This window comes from Macadamia integrifolia, chromosome 13 (genome assembly GCF_013358625.1).
Source record: "Macadamia integrifolia cultivar HAES 741 chromosome 13, SCU_Mint_v3, whole genome shotgun sequence".
Classification (NCBI taxonomy): domain Eukaryota; kingdom Viridiplantae; phylum Streptophyta; class Magnoliopsida; order Proteales; family Proteaceae; genus Macadamia; species Macadamia integrifolia.
The window spans coordinates 4,466,590-4,487,140 of record NC_056569.1 but is presented as its reverse complement, the minus strand read 5'-3'; the positions used below and the strand labels follow the sequence as shown (position 1 = coordinate 4,487,140).

The 20,551-nt window shown below is 38.9% G+C and overlaps 1 protein-coding gene across 2 annotated transcripts in view; it reads left to right on the top strand.

The window, feature by feature from the left end:
- The window catches only part of LOC122059273 (sterol 3-beta-glucosyltransferase UGT80A2-like), a 65,616-nt gene that overhangs the window by 28,674 nt on the left and 16,391 nt on the right, over positions 1–20,551 (top strand). For both annotated transcript variants that reach the window (XM_042621976.1, XM_042621977.1), the window contains 5 exons: positions 119–289; positions 13,699–13,762; positions 14,075–14,132; positions 14,259–14,436; positions 14,919–15,049. In XM_042621976.1, the coding sequence (XP_042477910.1) occupies positions 119–289; positions 13,699–13,762; positions 14,075–14,132; positions 14,259–14,436; positions 14,919–15,049 (602 nt within the window). The remainder of the gene's footprint in view (positions 1–118; positions 290–13,698; positions 13,763–14,074; positions 14,133–14,258; positions 14,437–14,918; positions 15,050–20,551) is intronic.

Sequence of the window (20,551 nt, the reverse complement as noted above, 5' to 3'; positions counted from 1 at the left end):
TCTCTTGTGGGTTTCTATTGGTAGAATGTTATAAATTTCTTTTTGGTTAATTTCCAGAAGTTGATGCACTGGATACTGTGCCATTTCCTTTCTGGTAATATAGTTCACTTATGTGCAGACATGGTCAAGAACAAAGGCTTCTTGCCATCTGGACCGTCTGAAATACCTATTCAGCGCAAGCAAATAAAGGATATCATATTTTCTCTATTGCCAGCATGCAAGGATCCTGATCTTGATTCTGGTATCCCTTTCAGAGCAGAAGCCATAATTGCCAATCCACCAGCATACGGTTAGGTTCAATCATTGTTTTCCTCTTTTTTTTTTTTTTTTTCTCCAGGATTTTATCCATATACCTTTGAATCATCAATGCCGTTAGCATCTTGTAGAATATATCCTGGTTACGTAATTCTAGTGGATCAGATGAAATCAAATTATTTGATCTATTTAGTTCTTTGTTATTTATATTTTATAATTTTCTTGTAAAATAATTTGGTCGGATTGGTCTGCTAGTTGATGGTGTGGACTATAGTTAGTGGAGAAAAGTTTCTCTGGACTTCACAGTCAAGAGGTTTGACCGTACACCTAGTTGTGCCATGTGGAAGGTTTATCTAAAATACGGTCATTGGACACCTGAATTGGCCACGTGTAAAATTTCAGACTTAACTTATTCATATACCCTCTTATGTATTGGCCTATTCCCCTCATATTTTCAATTGTTGCTTTTTAATTTTGCTATTGAATTTAAGAGCTTTATTTTGTCACGTCACCAATTCCATTTGGGCATAAACTTGACATGTGAGCAGGGGACCTTGGGGTTTATCTGTCCACACAATTTCAGCCCATTCTGACCTGCCATTTGGAGAGATTTCTGTTATCCATGGATTCCATAATGGATGAGCCGTTCAAGGAGAACTGCTTCCTAGTAGAGTATCTAAACTTTGTAAGAGGAGAGGGGTGTCAATAAGCATACATAGACCAATCTTTATCAAACTCTCCTTCAACTTGTAAACGTCAAATCAAGCTTAGGCTCAGGGGAAACTTTAATTCGGTCCAGTTTCTGGAGATTGAATTGTCTTGGTTCAGGTTCAAGTTCAGCTTTCTACACCCTGTGACCCTGATTGAAAATACTGCATTAGATTGACACGTGACCATGTTACCAATATTTTGCTGATTTCTGAAAATTTGACTTTCTTAAGAAGGTGAGTTTATTGTTTGAGTCTCCATTTTCTTCTTGAACAAATGATGAGCTTTGGTCAATTTTTGAAAATTTTGTCCTTGGCTTCCCTGCTTGAAAAGGAATTGGAGTTCTGTGATTTAGGGAAAATAGTTATTGGGGAAAGAAAAATGAATAAGAAAAGGAATATATCGTTAAAATGAAGACTGAAAAGAAGTATGCATATTTCTGTGAGTTCACAAATTTGAAGTACTGTTTCAGTGGAGAATATTTCAAAGATCTGTTTCGGTTTTTTTTTTGGGCGAGGGGGGAGCAAATAAATTCATTAACAAGGAGAAAAAAATATACAGAGGAGAAGAGGGGGTGGGGGGAGCCAAAAGGTGCCCTCAAAGGAGGGGACAACAGCAAGGGGCCAGAAGCCCAACTAAAAGAAGGGATAAGGTGGAAAAGCCAACTGTTTCGGTGAATTAACATACCCATAATGGAGGTTCTTAGGGGATGAGGTGGAAAAGCCTGATGGTGAACTTTCCTTTGATTTCTTTGGCCCAATTTCGTGAGAGCAATTGGTTGTGTGGGGTTAGATAGGATGGACCCAAGGCTCAGATTAACAGGATGTCAAGAAAAACCATAAAGCAGAATTTAGGTTAATGATAAAGTCAAAGTCAACCTTATCCAATGGAAGTCAGATTCTGGTCAATGATCATTAGCTGTTAGAAACTTAGAATAAGTAAACCCCAGAATACTGCAATGTTAGAACAGCCAGATTTGAGTCAAGAGTTAAAACAGTAAAATCTAGAACCCGTAACCCAAATTCAAATGATTTCTTGTATCAGTAGATCAAGGGATCAGATCAGCACAGAAGGCTGGCCGAAGGAATCCTTCTTGGAGGCCCTGTAACACCCCAAGAGATGAGGATAATCTTATGGCCTGGTTCCCTTGTATAGTTGTATCTCATATATCGATTTCAGCAAATAGATCCCCAAAACAGGGCTGCCGCCAACTCTTAGTTGGTGGTCCCTTGGTCTGTTATTTTGAACCTCAGTGTAACAGCACATAACCAGCAATAACAGTAGATTAAAACCTTTCCAAATCTCAGTACCAGACAACTTCCAACAAGCTTGAAAGGATAACAACAGAAATTAGTACTTGTAGAGAAAACAGAATGTAGAGAAGAAGGGTGTTAAAGATTGGACCTTTTGTACTGTGGGGGTACATTTTAATGTGTACCACAATAAGGGGACTTTCCCTTTCGTGGCTGGATATTATTTCTTAGCTTTTGGTTTATCTTTTTTCTAGTTATGCTAGATCTCTATTTCCTAATTAGACTAAACCTCTATTTTTTATTTTCTTGCTTCTTGCTGCACAAAGAATTACTTTCCTTGTTTCCTTGTAATTCATTGCTTATCATATATATAAGAGCGGTAGGGGGGGGGGGGTGGGGTGCACTGCTAGAGCAACGATTCTGCAGTTCTCTACCAGTTTGAGCGACTCTTTTTCGGTTACTGGCTTCTAATCTTTGGTTATCATTACATGGTATCAGAGCTCTAAGAACCAGTAATCGATCTCTTTCACATGCTGGTTTGATAGTCCGTTCAAGGAGTGATCTCAGTTTTTTGTGGCAGCAGCCTATGCTGCCTTTATACTAGCTACAGCCCTAGTGTACTAGTTAGTGGTGATACAAAGATAAACTAGGGCTGTCCACCATCATCAAGTTTTTATGAAGATTATTGCTGCCGACTCCTATTCTGGATTGAAAGAGAAAAAAAAAAGAGTTGATCTTCCAATTATCTTTCATGCAGCTTTCTGATTCTCTCCTTTCGAGGACTACATACTGTTGGGAGGACCACTCGACACCTATCTTGGCTCTTTTTGAGCGCTTGAGCTGCTGCAATATACTTTCTCTATAAGGCTGGGTGATACTCTGTTTTTGACGGAAAACCAGCCTATCGCATTCTCAGTTTCTGGTGGATCTGTCCAGTAGATTGATTCAATATTTGGGGCACCATTGCCCCCTTTTGGAAGAGCACTCGATAGCTTTCTGACTTCCATCTGACCTCCTGTTTTTTGGTGGTGGTCCTGGTGGAAAATCACCCAAAATTCTGAGTTCTCGGTACTGTGAGTATTTTTCTCAGGTCCTTGTTACCATTGCATCTGATCCTTCGATCAAGTTATCTATTGCTCCTGTGCTTTTGACTTGTTCCTGTCTAGTTTCTGCTATTATTCTTTGGTTGCTGATTTGGTGTTCCCTCTCGTCGGCTATAGGTTTAAATTCTATCCAATCCCTATTCTACCTGTGTGTATGATGGCTGAAACTAAAGTATCTGTTGATAATGTTCATATTCAGATCACCTATATCGAACTTAATGGTGTATCTAACTACATGTTATGGTTTGAAGCTGTTCTAGTCTACATTCTGTTAGAGATTATGTACTAAGGGTAGTTTGGGAACTAGTTATGTTACTTGTTCTTTTTCCCCTTTTTACCTCCCTAGGGAGGATTGTGTACTTCCATATAATATATTAGTGAAGCAATATGTGTGTTAGGGAGATCATTCTCTTAACACAGCATTCTACCATTATTTCTCTTCTTCTTCCTCTTCTTCTCCAACCCTTCTCCTACTTCTCCTACTTCTTCTTCTTCTTCTCTCTTGCTCTCTTGCTCTCTTGGTTTCTCAAAATCTTTGTATTCTAACTTGGTATTAGCTCACGGTCTTGGTTTGAGAGTCTGAATTACGAGTTTCCCCCTTCCATTTCCTCTTTTTGGAACCTTAGGTTACAAAGGGGTTCCAAGAAAGAGATAATTATGTGAAAAGCTTGAAGAACACTAATGAGATGAGCTTGAAAGAAGGTCAAAGCAAACCCAAGAAGAGATTGCATGTGAATAAATAGAAGGTTGGAGCTGTTTGGAGTTCATAACAACAAAAAGACGGTTTTCAATGGCTACCATGAACTCTTCTTTGGGAATTCTCACTCTCTCATCCGGTAACTATTGGAGGTGGGATATACCTCTTTTGGATCGCCCAAGGCTTCCCTAGAAGGCTTCCAGGCTCTCGGTCCTAGGAGGATGGAGTTGTGAGCTCACAACTCATTTTCTCTACTGTTTTGAAGGTACTGCCTCCCCTGTTTTTTGCTTTGCTTGCTTCCAAAGTTCAATTTGTGTTGGATTCCAGCCATATTAGGTTCATGAGATGTGTTGGTTGGGTTTCTTAAAGTGTTATAACCAACTTGTTTCCCTTGAAGTGTGCCTTGATTTGGATTTTTTTTGTGTTATGTGTTTACTCCTTTGTTAGGTTTGTCTCTGAGTATTGGGAAGGAAAATTTGGGTAGAATGTGTACTCCCCATCTTGTGTGTGGTTCCTCACTTCCTTCTCTACAATATGTCTGAAGACAGTGGACTTGGAGAAGTTTCAGCCAGTGCATCGATTAGTGTTCATCATACTCCTATGACTTTTGATAACCCAAATACTTAGATCTTTATTGTGAAGTTGGACAACCAACTTAGATTGTGCCTCGCTTTGTAATGACTTCGTTGATATTCTCTATGAAACCTGAGATCGGAAGAAGGTTGTGAGAAAATACACTGCTGCCAAGAACATTTGGGATAGTGTCGCCAAAATTTTTGACCAAGTGGGTGACTTGGCTAAGGTTTATTAACTACTCCAAAAGGTTATTACAATGAAGCATGGAGATAGGACCATTTCTAAGTACTCCAACACTGTCATTTGTTTCTTGAAAGAGTATCACTATAGGGACTTCCAAATTCCAATTGTCCAATCCAGAAGATGAAGCTAGGGTTTACTGAACACTTGAAAATGAGCGTGGTCTTATCTTACTTGGTGGTTTGAATCAGAGTATGAGCCAATCTGGATACAAATCTTAAGTCGGTCTCCTCTTCCATCCCTTGATGAGGTGTGTAGCTATTTACAGCATGAGGAGACTCAACGGGTGGCCATGGAACCTGCACCCCCTCTTAAGCGGTCAGCTCTTAATACTAGCTCTTAGAGAGATTAGTGTGGTGGCGGTAGAGGCCAAGGGCCACGTCGTGGAGATGACAGGGATAGATTCCGATGTGATCATTGTGGAAAATCTGGGAACATTGAAGAGAGATGTTGGGTACTTCATGTCTGTTCTCTGGTTTGCATGGTGTATCTAGTGGTGCATGTGGTGGTCGTAGAGGGGGAGCTAGAGCACACAGTGTATAGATTGAGACTGATACTACAGGGTCTACTCCTAGTATATAGGCAGAGTACAACTCCCTTACTAGGGAGGATATTGCAGCATTCCGCAGGGTTATATCATAATTGGGTGGCTCATCCTCTTCACTTATAGTGCCACATTCCTCAGCTTCAACTTTACATGTTTCCACATCTGCTCCTTCGACAGCTCCATCTTGGGTTATTGATTGTGGTGCCACTTATCACATGATTGATATGCCCATTATTATGATTCCCACTTTTTTTGTTCCGGTAGAGATAAGGTCGGGGTAGTTGATGACTCCCTTTCCTCCATTTTTCATGTCCTTAACCTTGCCACTAATCTTTATTTTTTGAGTCACGCTAACAAAATCCTTAATTGTTGTCACATTTTTCCTCCTTATTTTCTCTTTTAGGATTTGGTGACGATGAGGATTATTGGCAATGGGCATGAGGAGAAAGGACTCTATGTACTTGAATCTCAATCACCTTTTTTGACTACAACTCACTCCTATGACGTACTAACAACAGTTTTGTGGATTCCGTGATGTTGTGGAAACCAACGTTTAGGTTCTCACAATCTTTGTATTCCAACTCATTCATGCTAAGGGGAAGATGAAATATCTTACTATTCTCAGTTTGCTGATTCTAAAGATCAAGCTTCCCTCACAGCATATGAAGAGTGGATGCATAAAAAGTCCACTCTCAAAATATGGTTGTGGAACAATATGGATCTTTTTGTTGCTGCTAATGTCATGTTCCATACTACTGTAAGAATAAGGGTATTATCGAAGAATTCCAGGTTTAACAACCTCTTACCACTAGTCTAGAACAGTTGAAGCTTTAGCCAACTAAGTTTCATGTAACTAAATTTTTTGCTAGACTACATCCTGACTATCGATATATTGAAAGTCAAATACTTGCTGGTGAAAGAGTACCCTCATTAAATAAGACATTCTCCCATTTTTATCGTACATTAAGTCCATCGAGGGTTGAGCCTTCTGCTTCTCCTAAGGAAGGTTCCGCTTTTGTTGCTGGTTGAGGACGAGGTTCTACGGTTCTACCTTTTCAAGAAGAGGCTGTGGCCAATGTTGAGGTCATGGACTAAGTGGTTATGGTAATGGTACAGCCGTATAGGTGGACAATAATCTGGTAGGTCTTCAAGCCCGATCACATGGTTGACACATGTGGGGTTGTTGTACAATGGGTACAACGGAAAAATTGTCTTATAGGGGTATTTTGGTCTTGTATTAATTTTAGAGTTTTTTTCCTCCATATTATAAATAAAGCTAGCCTGTGTACATTAGGCACAAGTCATTCATTCAAGCCAAAATGGTATTGGTATCAGAGCCTTATATCCAAAACCCTAAGGTCTGTCATCTCCCTCTTGCCTCTCTTTCTCGATTTTCGAGACAGGAGCCTCCCACCAATGTCTCTCTCTTTCTCTCTCATCCATGGTTTAAGAACTCGGTGAGATGGCCCAACTGGCGAGTTAGAAAACCAACCAAATCTTGAGTGAGATTTCGAGATCTCGCAAAATCTCGCCAATATCTCGCCAAATCTTGCCTCTCTACTTTTTTGAAGAAAAAACACCAAGGAGCAAGGACTTTTGTGCTTTCGCTTGACGATCTCCAGTCCTACACCCATTGAAGCTTAAAGAGTAGAGAATATTACCTCCTCATCTGAAGTTACTTTTCTTGTATATGATGTCTTTTAAATTCTTATGATTATGTTATGTCATGTGTTGAATTTGGAATGTGGATTGTGGAATAGAGCATACTAACCTAAGGTCTAAAGAGTCGGAGACTACTTACATAGGGTACGAAGTCAAAGTACCATTTTGTGTTTGTTTTTTGCAAATCTGATGTTTCCATTGTGTTTAGAATGGCTAAAATAGGGTAAATACACAGTTTCAGGGCTTACAAAGGCCATATGCCTACTGAGATCTACCAACGAGTCGACCGCCCGAAAAATACAAGGTTTCGGCGAGATCTCGCTAGATCTCATTTTTTTGGGACAGTGAGATGGCTGGCAAGATCGAGTTTTAAAACCTTGCTCTCATCTCTTCTCTCGATGGTAGCTCTTTAAACCACCGAGAGTCCCCGCTAGTTCTCTTTCTCATTTCTTTGGGCTCTTAGATCCCTTCTCCATTGATTTGAGAGACCCAACCCTCCTCTCCTAAATATCGATTTCATCATGGTTTTCACCCTGATTGATTTTTGATGTCATGGTGGTTCTTCCCTGCTTGCTGCACCAACCAGTCTTGATGATGTCTCCATTAGGTGTTGCCTATTGCTTTTGTGGCCTTGCTTAGCCAACCTTTCATCTCAGAGGACCTATCCAAACATAGAATCAAAGATGAGTTTTTTAGGGTTTTGTACCCTTTATCTATTTATGGTTTCAGGGTTTTAACCATGCTTTTTGGAGCTTTTGCCACCTGTGTGGGATGTTTCAGGCTTGTTCTAGCCAATTTTTATCCCTACGCCTTCTCTAAGTGGTCATTATCTCCGAGGTTTCGTCTGCATTTACTGGTGGTGAAGGCAATTCTTTTGGCAACCTTCCCACCTTCCCTCTATCAAGCTTGATGGTATAAATTATTTGATGTGGTCTCGCTCATGCCTCATCTCTATCAAATCCTGTGGTCTTTATGGGTACCTCATAGGAGCCACCAAATAGCTTGCTACACCATGTACTTGTAGACACCTAATTTTGTCACCCTCCGACGATGATGACACAAGAAGAATTGCATATTAGACGTTTTAGACTTGGAGAATTTTCGAGCTTAGGGTAGGTAATGGCTATTTTGCCCCTATAAACTTTTAAGAGAAAATGTTTTCAAAAAGCGGAATTTGACGTAGGTTAGTGTCGCTTGTCCTCTCGAGTTGGACACTGCACTTTGATGTGAAAACGATGTGAATCGGTCCCCAATTCCCCCTTTTACAGCATGAATGGGGTTTCTGTTTTACATGCGTTTACGACAGGGTCTCCGTCCGAGACCGCTCTTGTGTCTCACATCATTGGATAGTGCTCGGCATGAGTTTTCCAATGACATATTACACATTGAATTCTGACTAATGGTTTAAAAGATATAACCCCAGGAAGTTGACCCCAAAATTCTGGATTAAATTCCATTTCGAGTGGCCTGGGAGTGCCATGTGACGCCTAGCATCCCTTGTCAAAAAACAAACTTTTTTGGACAATCCTCTATAGTTTTTTAGTCTCACATTGGAAATGAGAGATGATTGTCTTAAATACCAAGGCTACAAGTATACCCCATCCCCTCTTCAAAGGGGAGAAGAAAATAGAGAAATTGGGAGAGAAGATGGCCCCATCAAGGTTTTGGTTCTCTTCCCTTTAAAATCGAATTTTCTCCAAGTCTAAAAATTTTAACATATTAATCCTTCCTTGAGCTAGGAGATCTAGTCTGATTTGGTTCGATTTGGGGCTTAAAGCACTGGGGTTATCTCCCCTTGTTTCTTGATTAAAGCCGAGTTTGAGGTAATTTCTTCTCCCAATGGCAATTTAGAACTAGTTTAATTACATTAACAGATTTGGTCTTAATTTGTCTTTGTCTAGTTCATTTAGATTAAATTAGGTTCGTTTTATTTTATTGGGTTCATTTTGGTTTAATTAGGCTTGTTTAGTTTTTATTTGTTTTAATCGGTTTCTTTAGGTTCAATTAGACTTATTTTGATTTATAGTGGTTTAATTAGATTAATTAGGTTTTTGTGGTTTCATTGGGTTTATTTAGTTTTAATTAGTTTTAATTAGTTTAATTAGGTTTATGTGGTTTGATTTGTTTGATTTAGTTTTAATTAGATTAGTTAACTGTAACGTGGTTTATTTATTTATTTATTTTTTATTGATTTTGTTTTCTTCAAATCTGGACCCTTAGATCAGGATCCAGAGCCCTAATCTATTTCCTCCCCTTCTCCATCTTTTCTTCTCTTCTCTTCTTCTCCAAAGACCCACCCGCCCTTTCTACATGGCTGAAACCCCACCTTCCTCTCCTATCGCTTCTCCTCTTTTTCTTCTTGCTAAAATCAACCAAATACCCTTTCTTCTTCTTCCCATGTTCTCTTTTTCTTCTTGCTGCAACCCATCTCCTTCTCTTCTTTTCCCTGTAACAGAACCCATATTCCAGCCCCACCAAACTCATTTTCTTCTCGTACATTCTTTCTTCTTCTATAACCAAACCTTTCCCTCCTTACCTCCCTTTGCTGAAACCGAAGTCCACCATCCTTATCTCCCTTTCAGCCAAAACCTGCAGCTTTACCTCTCAGCTCTCTCCCTCCTTACCTCCCTTTGCTGAAATTGAAACCTTCTCCTACCTCCTCCTTTCTCCTTTACCAAATCTGGAAATCCAAACCAGAACCAGTCTCTTCATAGCTGAACCTGAAGCCACCGACCAGCTTCCCATCTTCTCCACTCCTTTTCTTCTCTTTCTTACCCTCCTTTCTCCATGACTGAAACCTGCAACCATCTCTTCTCTTCTTCTCCATTAGAATCAAGAATCCTGAAACCTGCAACTCTCCTCCCCCCTTTTCTTTTGTTTCTTCATTGTGTTTTATTCTATTTGATTTCATACCATGTAATGGACCCCCCCACCCCTTTGATTTCATCTAGTTTGCTCTTTGTTGTTGTTGTATCCTGATGCTGTGGTCGATTGGAATGGTCTGAAATTTTGTTGCCATCGCTCTCCATCCTTGCTAATCGGTTCCCTTGAACCCTTAGTCTAAACCTCCTTGGGTTGCAGGCCTAAAATGTAGGGCTGAGATTAGTCCCTTTAGACCCTAAATTAAGGGTCTAGTGCCTAGTGGTCCATCTCAGAGTTTGAACTTTGTAAATCAATTAAAGGACTCGAATGAGGCTTGACTGTAGTCTGTAGCATGGCAATGTCCATTGGTTGATTTGGTTTGAAGATGGGCTGATCCATGATCTGGGCCAGTTTCCATGGGTTCATGTCATAGTTGATTTGGGATTTGGTCCATTGCTGGTTTTGGGTTGGACCGTTTGTGGAGAGATTAATCCCACATTTGGGTGTTTAAGTGAAAATTTGGGAAATGGGTCCAAGGACGTAATCTAGGACGTAGGGTAGCTTCGGCGTGGCTGGCCCCTCAAACTGGCCCGTAGCATTAGGGGTGTAGTTGTGGCCCGGGTCGTGTTATTAATTCCCATCATTTAAGACTCTTCACCTTATTAATATTAAGTGCAATAAAAAAAATTAGATTATGTATATTGTTTTGTTCTTTATTCTTTATTATTATTATTATTCATTCATTCAACTAGTATATTTGCATCCCATTAATCTTAGTTTTCTCCATTTTTGGTGTGATCAATTTCTTTATTCAATTTATTCAGCTTGTGGCATTTAGTTTCTCCAATTAATTTAATTATCTGAATTCATGTATCATCACTCCCTAATAACTTTTTTTGTTCAATTAGTTGATTTAATTATTTAATTGATTAAAATTCTTAACTCATTAGATCAAGTAGGCTTCATTTTGCATTCAACTAATCTTTCAGATCCAATTTTAAAACCTAATTAAGTGTAACTAGATTAAGTAGCTTCAATTACATTCCCCTTTAGATTATCTAATATAGTTAATGAGCATAGTTTTATTCTAGTTAAAAGTCATTTTTAAACTAGAATAAATAGGGTTCCATATCATACTTTACCAATCATTTAGGCCTAGACATAAGCAAGTAAACATAATTTAATTTAAGCGTCACTATACCTTTACTTAAACATTAGATTTAGTTTAATTTGTTGCTTATTATATAAGAGTGGTATGGGGGGCTGCTAGAGCCATGAATCTGCAGTTCTCTAGCAGTTTCGACTCCTTCCTCATCATCTTTTCCTTTTCTCTCTTTATTCTCTTCAGTCATTAAATTGTTGGTTGGCCAAATAGCCTAAAAGCAAACTATTTAAAAGAAAAAACTCCCTAGCTAAGTAGGAGACTTGTCTAACCCAACTTACATAGCCAATAGGAAGCTTGAAACAAAAGGAAACTTAAAAGGATACCCTTTACTCTAGGTAAAGGAGTTAAACTAAAGTAAAACAACGTTAAACTAAAGTAAAACAACGTTAAACTAAAATAAAACAACTTAATCTAACATACTAAATTAAATCCCATATTCCTATCTCGTACCCATAATTGAGGCCTCATTGAATTGGCGTATAATGAAGAGACCCATTAGTCAAAGGCCCGACACATTTATAACCAACCCATGGTTTGTTTCACTAAAATTCGTCCAATCCTATGTTTTATCTGCATCAGGAATGCGTGCAGTTGTTATCTGTTGGAAGTTCTCCTCTACTTATTTGGAGTAGATCAAGTAGACTTGCGTTACCACATTCCCAGGTCAGAGTAACAGCCACACAGAAAACAGCAGGGAACCCACAACAAGAAATTTGAAGAGCAGTTAGACAACCAAGAAAACTAGCAGAGAAAGGCAAGGAATTTAGTGAACAAAGTAGGAACTTACCCCTTAGTGTTCTCTTGTTGCAGCCTAAGGCCTCCAAGAACTCCACATATGGCACGGAGGACAAATTTCTCTTACAAGAAAGAGAAATGAGCAAATTGAAAGCAAAGGCCCTCCATAGATTTTTTTACACTCAGCCTAATCCCAAATAAATGGGGTCGGGCTACATGGATCCATGCATGGACAAAAAAGGAATAGTAAAAGGAGAGGAACACAACAAGTACTCAGAAAATCCCACTTAAATTGGGTTGGCTATGTGGATCCTTGTCCTCCAATCAGCTCTATTTGAGGTCAAACACAGGACAAAACCTAATTATGCATGTGTTTCCTCACTAGCTCTTTTAGTTCCTTCAATCTGAATTAGATCTCTCCACCTTATAGGTGCATATCAAGGCCTTCTTTGAACATTGCCATGCCACCTCAAACAAATTTCTCAGTCTTCATGAGTCAGGCCAACTCTCAAATCAGTCCTCCTTATAGGGGCATCCTAAGGCCTCCGTTGAACATGGCCATGCCACCTCAAACGACATTCTCAGAACTTATCATGAATCGGGGCAATTTCCAAATCAATTGCACAACCCAACAGCCCATGAAAACATTTCATTTGGAGCCTTAAATGTACCAGCTGATAGTTTGTGCACGGTGCACCTATTAGATGGTTAGGTAGAAGGGGGGGAGGGGGAGCTTCCCTTATTCTTTCATGTATTGGGACTTGTTTTAGGAAAGTGCAGGTCAATGACCAGGCCTGCCACTATAGTGCACTTCTCCTGCATCACTATTTAAGGTCTTTCTATGGACCTTAGTCTTGATTCTGCAACCATCAGTGCTGCATTCAATGGAATTTTATTTTATTTTCCAAATTTTGTGGTGTGACAAATGTAATTTACTGATTGATTTAAGAAACAGTGGAGGTGCTAAATTTTTTTAAGTTTTGAATGAGAGAAATTGATAGGTTAGTTTACAAACTTACAAATGCTGCTTTCAAATGCTGCCTTAACGATTTCTTTTCTAATTGAGTAAACACCAACACACACACATTAATGTCAAAAGATACTTTGAGCATTTGGTAGTTCTCCACTGTTCTGTTTCAATCCACATTCTTGTTATTTGGTCTGAGATGACCTTCCCCACCCCCTTCTATGGTAAAGTGATGATTTGCTTCCGGATTCTTGGCTCTCTCATGTTATATGGGATTGGATGAAATGTCAAATGCTTTCTATTTTTGAGAGTTACACTTATAGCATGTTCTTTTGTGAACTAACAAAAATGTACAAACATCTATTGAAGGTTGTTAGGATTAAATTCCTGTGATTATTGATCACTGAATTATGTTCTCCTATCTGTTCCGTGTTTCATTTGCTCTCATGTACCGTGGATCTTAATCACAGATTTATTGAACTCGTCATTAAGTAAAAGTATACTTTGAAAGATAACTGTCATAACTGGGGGTAGAACACCAATGAAGTGCAAAATATGAACAAGTTTAGGAAGGGACATCTGTTGTTCATATTATAGTCTAATGCCCAGTCCTGGGGAAATTTTCATAGATATTTCAAATGTATAGTTCATGGAGCATGAATGAACTGGCTCTAGACTGATTCCATCTGTCATCAAGTTATATAGATACCATTTTTGGTTTTTGATATTTGGCTCTTGCCATTGGCTTATTCTGATGATGTTGGGAATGATTGTATTAAGTTCTTTATACTCTGCTTAGATCAGTTTCCATGTTCCATGTTATATTGCATTTTGACTTTAGTTCTGTGAATTTAGAATGTTTTTGCTCTGGATGCAATTAAGTAGAGGTCTTGACTTCAAATGCTAACTGGCATGGATACTTGTTCAGGACATACACATGTGGCAGAAGCACTGAAAGTACCGCTCCATATATTTTTCACTATGCCATGGACGTAAGTTTTGCTTGGCCTATGGGTTGTTAAAGTTTTTAATGTTCACTTGACTTTATTTTTTTATTTGAGTTCTGCAACTGCTCTGTCTTATTTGTGGGAAATTAAGCATTTTAAATTTTTTTGGTTTACCATAGTTGTCAAGGCATTGCCTAGGTACCTTTTTTTTCGCCTTGGTCTTTCCCCCCTCCAATGCTTAGGGTTGCCTAGACGCCGTGACAACTATGTTGTGTAGCAGAGAATGTCTCTTTCTTTTGTGTTACGATGTTATATTGAGATTTCAACTAATAGAAATGTTTGAATTTTTCTTGGCAGGCCAACTAGTGAATTTCCACATCCTTTATCCCGTGTCAAGCAAAATGCTGGGTATAGGGTGAGATCACTAGAAAGCTTTCTTCCGTTGTATTTTAGTTATTAGTACCACTTTATACTGAAGTAACATCTCATTTTGCTTGGTCAGTTTCACTTGTTTTTCTTATTTTTTGAGTAAATTGTGCAGCTGTCATACCATATTGTTGACTCATTCATATGGCTTGGAATACGAGACATGATAAATGAATTCCGGAAGAAAAGGCTGAAGTTAAGACCTGTCACATATTTAAGTGGCGCCCAAGGGTCTGCCTCTGATGTGCCTTATGGATACATTTGGAGTCCTCACCTTGTCCCCAAACCGAAAGGTTATTCCTTTGTTTCTTATTATCATGTATATAGTTGTAAAATTCAGCTTCTTCAGTCATGCATTATAAAAAGCTATGCTCACATAATTTTTTCCTAGTTATTTAAATTGGTCATTCGAGGTGGGTGCTATGTCAAGCTAAGAGTTTTTTTGTGATTTTTCCTTTTTCTATTTGTTGTTTAAAACATGGTGTGGGTTATTTACATTGGACTTTTAAGGACACATGCTTGGGTAATTGTCTATTGCATATGGTCTCTACTTTTATGGCACTCATGTCAACAGTCATTTTCATTTTTCCTATAGAGAAAATATAAAAAATGATTCAGCTTGGCTAATTTAACCTGTGTCCTGTGTCTCTGTGCTCATGTTTATTTGTAAGATGGCAGGACTGCTGTAGCTGGTTCAAGGATTTGTTATTCTTGTGATCGTTGTAGTTTCTGAGCTCTTATCTAATGTGGTCTAGCTTACTTGCTTTGTTTGCAGACTGGGGGCCGAAGGTTGATGTTGTTGGTTTTTGCTTCCTTGACCTTGCTTCAAATTATGTGCCTCCAGAATCACTAGTGAAATGGCTTGAAACGGGTGACGAGCCTATCTATGTCGGATTCGGTAGCCTTGTAAGTTTCTTTTGGTCCTTACTCTGTAATTGTTGTTGCTGCCAGCCATAGCGATTGCAGATTTTGGCATCAATGTTTAAGAGGCAGGATGGCAGCATTCTCCTCTTTGCTTCTGCAGAAGGAATACTCTTATTCCGAATGCTCAATCGAATTAGTACATGTGACTTTTCTTTGTTTGTGCTTTGAGCCTTTCAATCATACTGAAAAAGAGATTTTTTTTTTTTTTGGGGGGGGGGGTGAAGAGAAAGAACAACCTAATCATATATTTCAGTGCTTCACAGGTCACCATTCGTTTCTTTCCTTTATTTTTGGTAGGCAACAATTCTTTTCTAATGATGTTTGTAAAGTGTGTTTACTAAGTAGGCACCTACTGTCTAATTGTTTTCCTTTCCATTTCAAGTTTGAGTAGGACACATTTTTTGAGGGCCTAATTGTTGGTATATGATGTCTTGTATTCAGTCGCAGTTTAATCCAGGGAGTACTAGTGCAGCACCTAGACAGCCAGCTTGGCTTATTTTTTTAGGGCAATTGTAGTTTAATCCGGATTAGGGTGGCAATTGTAGTTTAATCCGGATTAGGGTTTTTTCGCTATATATTTGTAGCGAGGGTTTCTTTCTCTGTAATGCAAGCAATACTGAGAGGTATGAGGACGAGCGCTGTAACCCTATTCTCCATTGATAGTGAAGCAGGATCTCATCTCACCGGGGACGTAGGCAACCTTGCCGAACCTCGTAAAATCCGTGTGCATTGTTTGTTTTGTTTTTTTTCCATCATCTTCTGCATCGTTTTAGGGTTGCGTTTCTACACTAATGATGCCAGATCAGAGGTACTTAAAGAAGTACCAAAGGAAGAAAAAGAAGAACCAAACTCACCAGACCCTGTAACTCGGCACTTAGAGATCAGTCCAATTTGGACTCTTTTAAGAGACTTGCGTAGGAGCTTTTATCTTCTATTTTGTGTTATTTTCCTAGTTGTTTACTACTTGTTTTCTATTGGCTGTGAGGTATTCTTAAGGGCTTTATGATTCAGGTCTACTAGAAGTTATACAAGGCAGTTGTAGCATTCGAAGAGCCCCATGATTTTGAATGAAGGAAGCATGGCTTTCTGCCTTTTATTTCTGTGATGATTCAGAAATCTGCTGTTGTCATTCAATAGTCGGATTGGTGGTGATCCATTGGTCATATGACTCATATCCCTCTCTCTTTTCTCTTCTTTATTCTTTGTTTTCTCTATCAATGTACAGGTCAGAACATCTAATTCCTTTGGATGCTTTATCTCGAAATTTCAGTTTTGATTTGATTGTTTAGTGCTTATATCCTGCTGGTTTTTAACTGCTGTTCATATGCATTTATTAATGGGTAATTTACATCTGAGGTACCCTAAGTTTGCAAAAAGGACGTTTAGGGTACCCTAAGTTTGAAAAGTGACGTTTGGGGATGCCTTGTTAACCAGTTTTGTTCTAGACCAGAATCATTTCCAATTTTGCCATTGGAAGCCAGTTTGTGCACCCCTAACACACACACATCACAACTACCACTCTGAACTCCTTCAATCTGTAACAGGATTGAAGACCCGAAACCCCTCACCCTATCGTACTGGATCTCCTTGGCATACTTGCATCACCATTGCTACTGCCCCGCGAACCACCTCCGTTGCCGCTGCTATCCTTCCTGTCTGAACCTCCATCTGACCTCCGCAACTGCAAGCCCTCTCTGTAACAGCCCTCTCTACAACCTGTGACCTTCCTGTAAGCCTTTCCTCCTGTCTTATCAATTCCAGAGTGGTCTTCTTGATGTTGTTTCCAGGTGGGTTTCCAACAGTTGTGGTGTTGCAGTGACGGTGATGTTGCGCGGGGCATAGTGGCATTGATCACAGAGTCACGGGCTACTATGAGTTTCATGGATTCCGTTGGATTGTTGGAAGTTAGATTAGTATCAACCATTTAGCCGGCGCTTATCTGGGCGACCCCCTGTTACAAGCCCTGTAACCCTGCCCCCACTGCAACTACCCCTCCTTGAATAATTGATTTAAATTTTAGGATGACTCTTGTGTCTCTTCTTCATCTTGTGGTCTAAGTGGTTCTTGTTTCCTCTTGAATCTCTGCATTTAGCATGTAAAATGGGAGCATTTTTTGCAATCGTGGACACTCACCTGGGAGATGAATGCTTGAAACTTGTTCTCGGTTTCCTTTTTTAATTTTGTCCTGCTTTTCGGAGTTCTCAATGGCTAATCTGAGATCCTGCCAATTTTTTTTTGGCAGAACTCTAGTCAAGATGCATCTGGAGTTGGATTTCAGTTTGTATAACTTTACAAACTGTTAAGATACTACTCCATTTGACATTGCTGGGAAGCTTGCATCACCATCAGACACCTCTGGATGGAGTGAAATTTTTGTAGATGGACGTCCAACTCACGTACTTATGACAAGAGTTGGAATGCCATCTACTTTGGCGTCAGCTCCAAGCTTGCTTCCCTCCCCCATCATTCGGTTAGAGATTTCCAAGGAACAGGCTCATTGTTGTCTCCTGGGGCCTCCCCCCCTTCTATCATATCCATCACTCCCACCCGTGCCCCCCCCCCCCCCTTTTTTTTTTTTTTGGGTTCGCTCCCTTTTTCTTGGTTCCCTATAAGCCTCTCCCCCCTTGTATATTCTTTCTTCTTCTTTAATATATTTTTATTCATCCAAAAAAAAGATACTACTTCATTGGTTTTATTCATCCCATCATTCGATTGAGAAACCATTTCCTAACCCTAAAAGTTCAAATTTCTAGCTGTAGATATGTGGACTGCTTTGTCACTCCAAACGGCTTTTATGTGGGCCTTGGAGAAATTGTGTTTGAGATGTGCTCTTAGAACTGGAGAAATATACAAATTGTCGGTATTTTTCCTTAAGAACTGTCCTGCTTTGGCGGAGTATCAACTACCCCTGTTGTTGTCTTTGAAGAAGAAACATTGACATCGTTTAACACCAGTGAAATTGGATAGAGAATTTGCAGGGTAAATGGGTGATCTGCAGAATATTTAACAAAGGTGGTGGAGAAACTGCTGCTTCTTCGTCCCTATTTGAGATTTTAAATGTAACCGCAAAAGTACGGATCAGTGTAGCTACGGGTCGAACGCAGGGAGAGTAGTCACTTTATTTTTTTATTTCTTTTAATAATGCGAAAGTGAACCGATTAATGTTTGTGATCTAATTCTAATTATCGTCCTAAACATATGAATCTAAAATAACGTCCTAACCATTCGTCATCTAAGAATTTAAAGACACAAGCCACGCAATTAAAATTAAATAAATAAATAACTGAAAATAAACAACCCACTCAATTTCAAAAAATAATAATAATAAATGAAGAAAAAAAATGCTGAAATAAAAATAAAGTAAAAGAAAGGGGAGAAAGCTAGAGAGAGACTCACAAGTAGGTTTCTCTACTTAGCCCGAGCGATGCATCATAATATGAGCTTCCCTACTTGACCAGAGAGTCACTCTTACAAGGGTTATTCTACTTGGCTTTAGGGAAAGAGAGACAATTAAAATAAAAGCAATAAATTGATGGTTCTATGACTAGGAGGGGCAAAGCCAACACATACACTAGCCATGAACCTCGGGGGAAAGGGATAGCAATAATGTAGCGACTGAAATTAAAATCCTAAATTAAGAAAGAAAGGGTAGTCAGAAGAGGGAATGAGAGGGGGGAGAGAAGACTACTGAGAGAGCTTACTTACATGAACTTCAACCCTTGAACTGAAAACTTGATCGATTTGAGATACTACCAGTACTAAAAACCAGATCTAGAATAAACCAAATCTAAAATTTCTAGTACTAGAGAAAACAAATCTGAAGAAAAAAAAAATTTGAACTTGAAAGACATGCTTCATAGCTTGTTCTTGTCACCTAGAACTAAGCCTAGAACTAGAACTTGAAAATTACAACTTTAATTACTTAAATAATAAAAATAAAAGATAATAAAAAATAAAAGTGCTTGCATTAATTGAATAAAAGAACTTACAAAAGTGTTCAAGGCATAAACCTAGAACTAGAGATAGAGAAAGAGAAAACTAGAGAAAGAGATAGAGCAAAAAAAACCCTAGAAGAAGAATGAATTAGAGAGGAAGAGACGGACAATTTTTTAGAGTTTTGTGGACTCCCTTTTATAGGGAATAGGAGAGAGAGGACGTCCAAGGGTGGATCCCCTTGGACGATTTTGTGGTGAGGTGGAGGAGAGAGAAGAGAGAAAACGTGTGGAGAGATCTCCCACGATTTTCTTGCCTTTTTTTCCCTATTTTTTCTCTTTTTTCTATTTTTCTCTCTTCTTGCACAAGAAACCCCCTTGGCCGATTTTTCTTGCTTGGATTTTGACAATATTCTATTTTAAATGGGAAATTCCATCCATGCCCTTGTCTTTTCTTTTCTTTTCTTTTTCTTCTTTCCTATTTTTTGTCTTTATTTTCTCTCTTTTCTTCAAACTTGCGTACAAGTATCTTGGCCGACCTCCTTTGAGTGATGAGTAGGAGAGAGAAAATATTCTAAAAAAAACTCAACAAAATAGCAACTAAGGGGTTCGAACTTGAGACCTCCTAATAAGGAAGAGATTTTGCATACCACAACTCACCAACTACTTTAGGTAGTTGTTGTTTCCATAAACGAATCTTCAATCACTTAAGGATGTGGTCCATTGATCATTGTTGGCATTTGGCATATTCCTTATACCCTTGGGACAACTGCAGAAGGGCTGGTTCTGCATCTCGGTTCAATTCTGATCCATTATTCTTTTTCTTGCCCGAAAAGAATAATCACTTGTATGGTTGACCAAACGAGAATGTATACTTTTAATTGAACACGTCCATCTTGCTTAGAATTTCTTCCTCTTCGCAACCATGAAAAGAAATAGGACCTCTTTACGTGTAAAATTGGAGATATAGCGCCCGATAGTTCTTAAGGCATTGAAAGTATAAAACCTGCAAAAAGAGAGTAAAACCTAAGGTAGCTCCATTCTAAATATATAAAATACATGATTTACTACCCTAGATTTCACACATAAATGTGCTCATCAGAATTCCCCCACACTAAGACTTTGCTAGTCCTCGAGCAAAACAAAAAGAAAAAGAATAAAAAAAAAAAAAAAAAAAAAACTCACTTTTGTAGGAATCACGGTTGCACTTAGCATGTGCAACAAGCCTTTAAACCCTTAAGTTACCCTAGTGGACGAGTTGTGTCTCGTGGGTGTTTGCAGTGAATATACACCCAAAATTCAGAATAAATAAATCCCAACCTTGGCTTAAAGGTAAGGCTTATACCGATCTAGAGCAATGATAATTTTTCTTACAAGGGACCCCCACACTTGAACTTTTATTACCCTTGATCAATTCCAGGCACTAGCATATTTCTTAATTTGGAACCCACTTCGTCTCTTCCAAAACATCCTTATCTTAAGGCAAAACCACTTGTGAAGAAATAGGGAACCAATGACTAAGGCGTTGGAGTGTTTTTGACCAAAACGTATT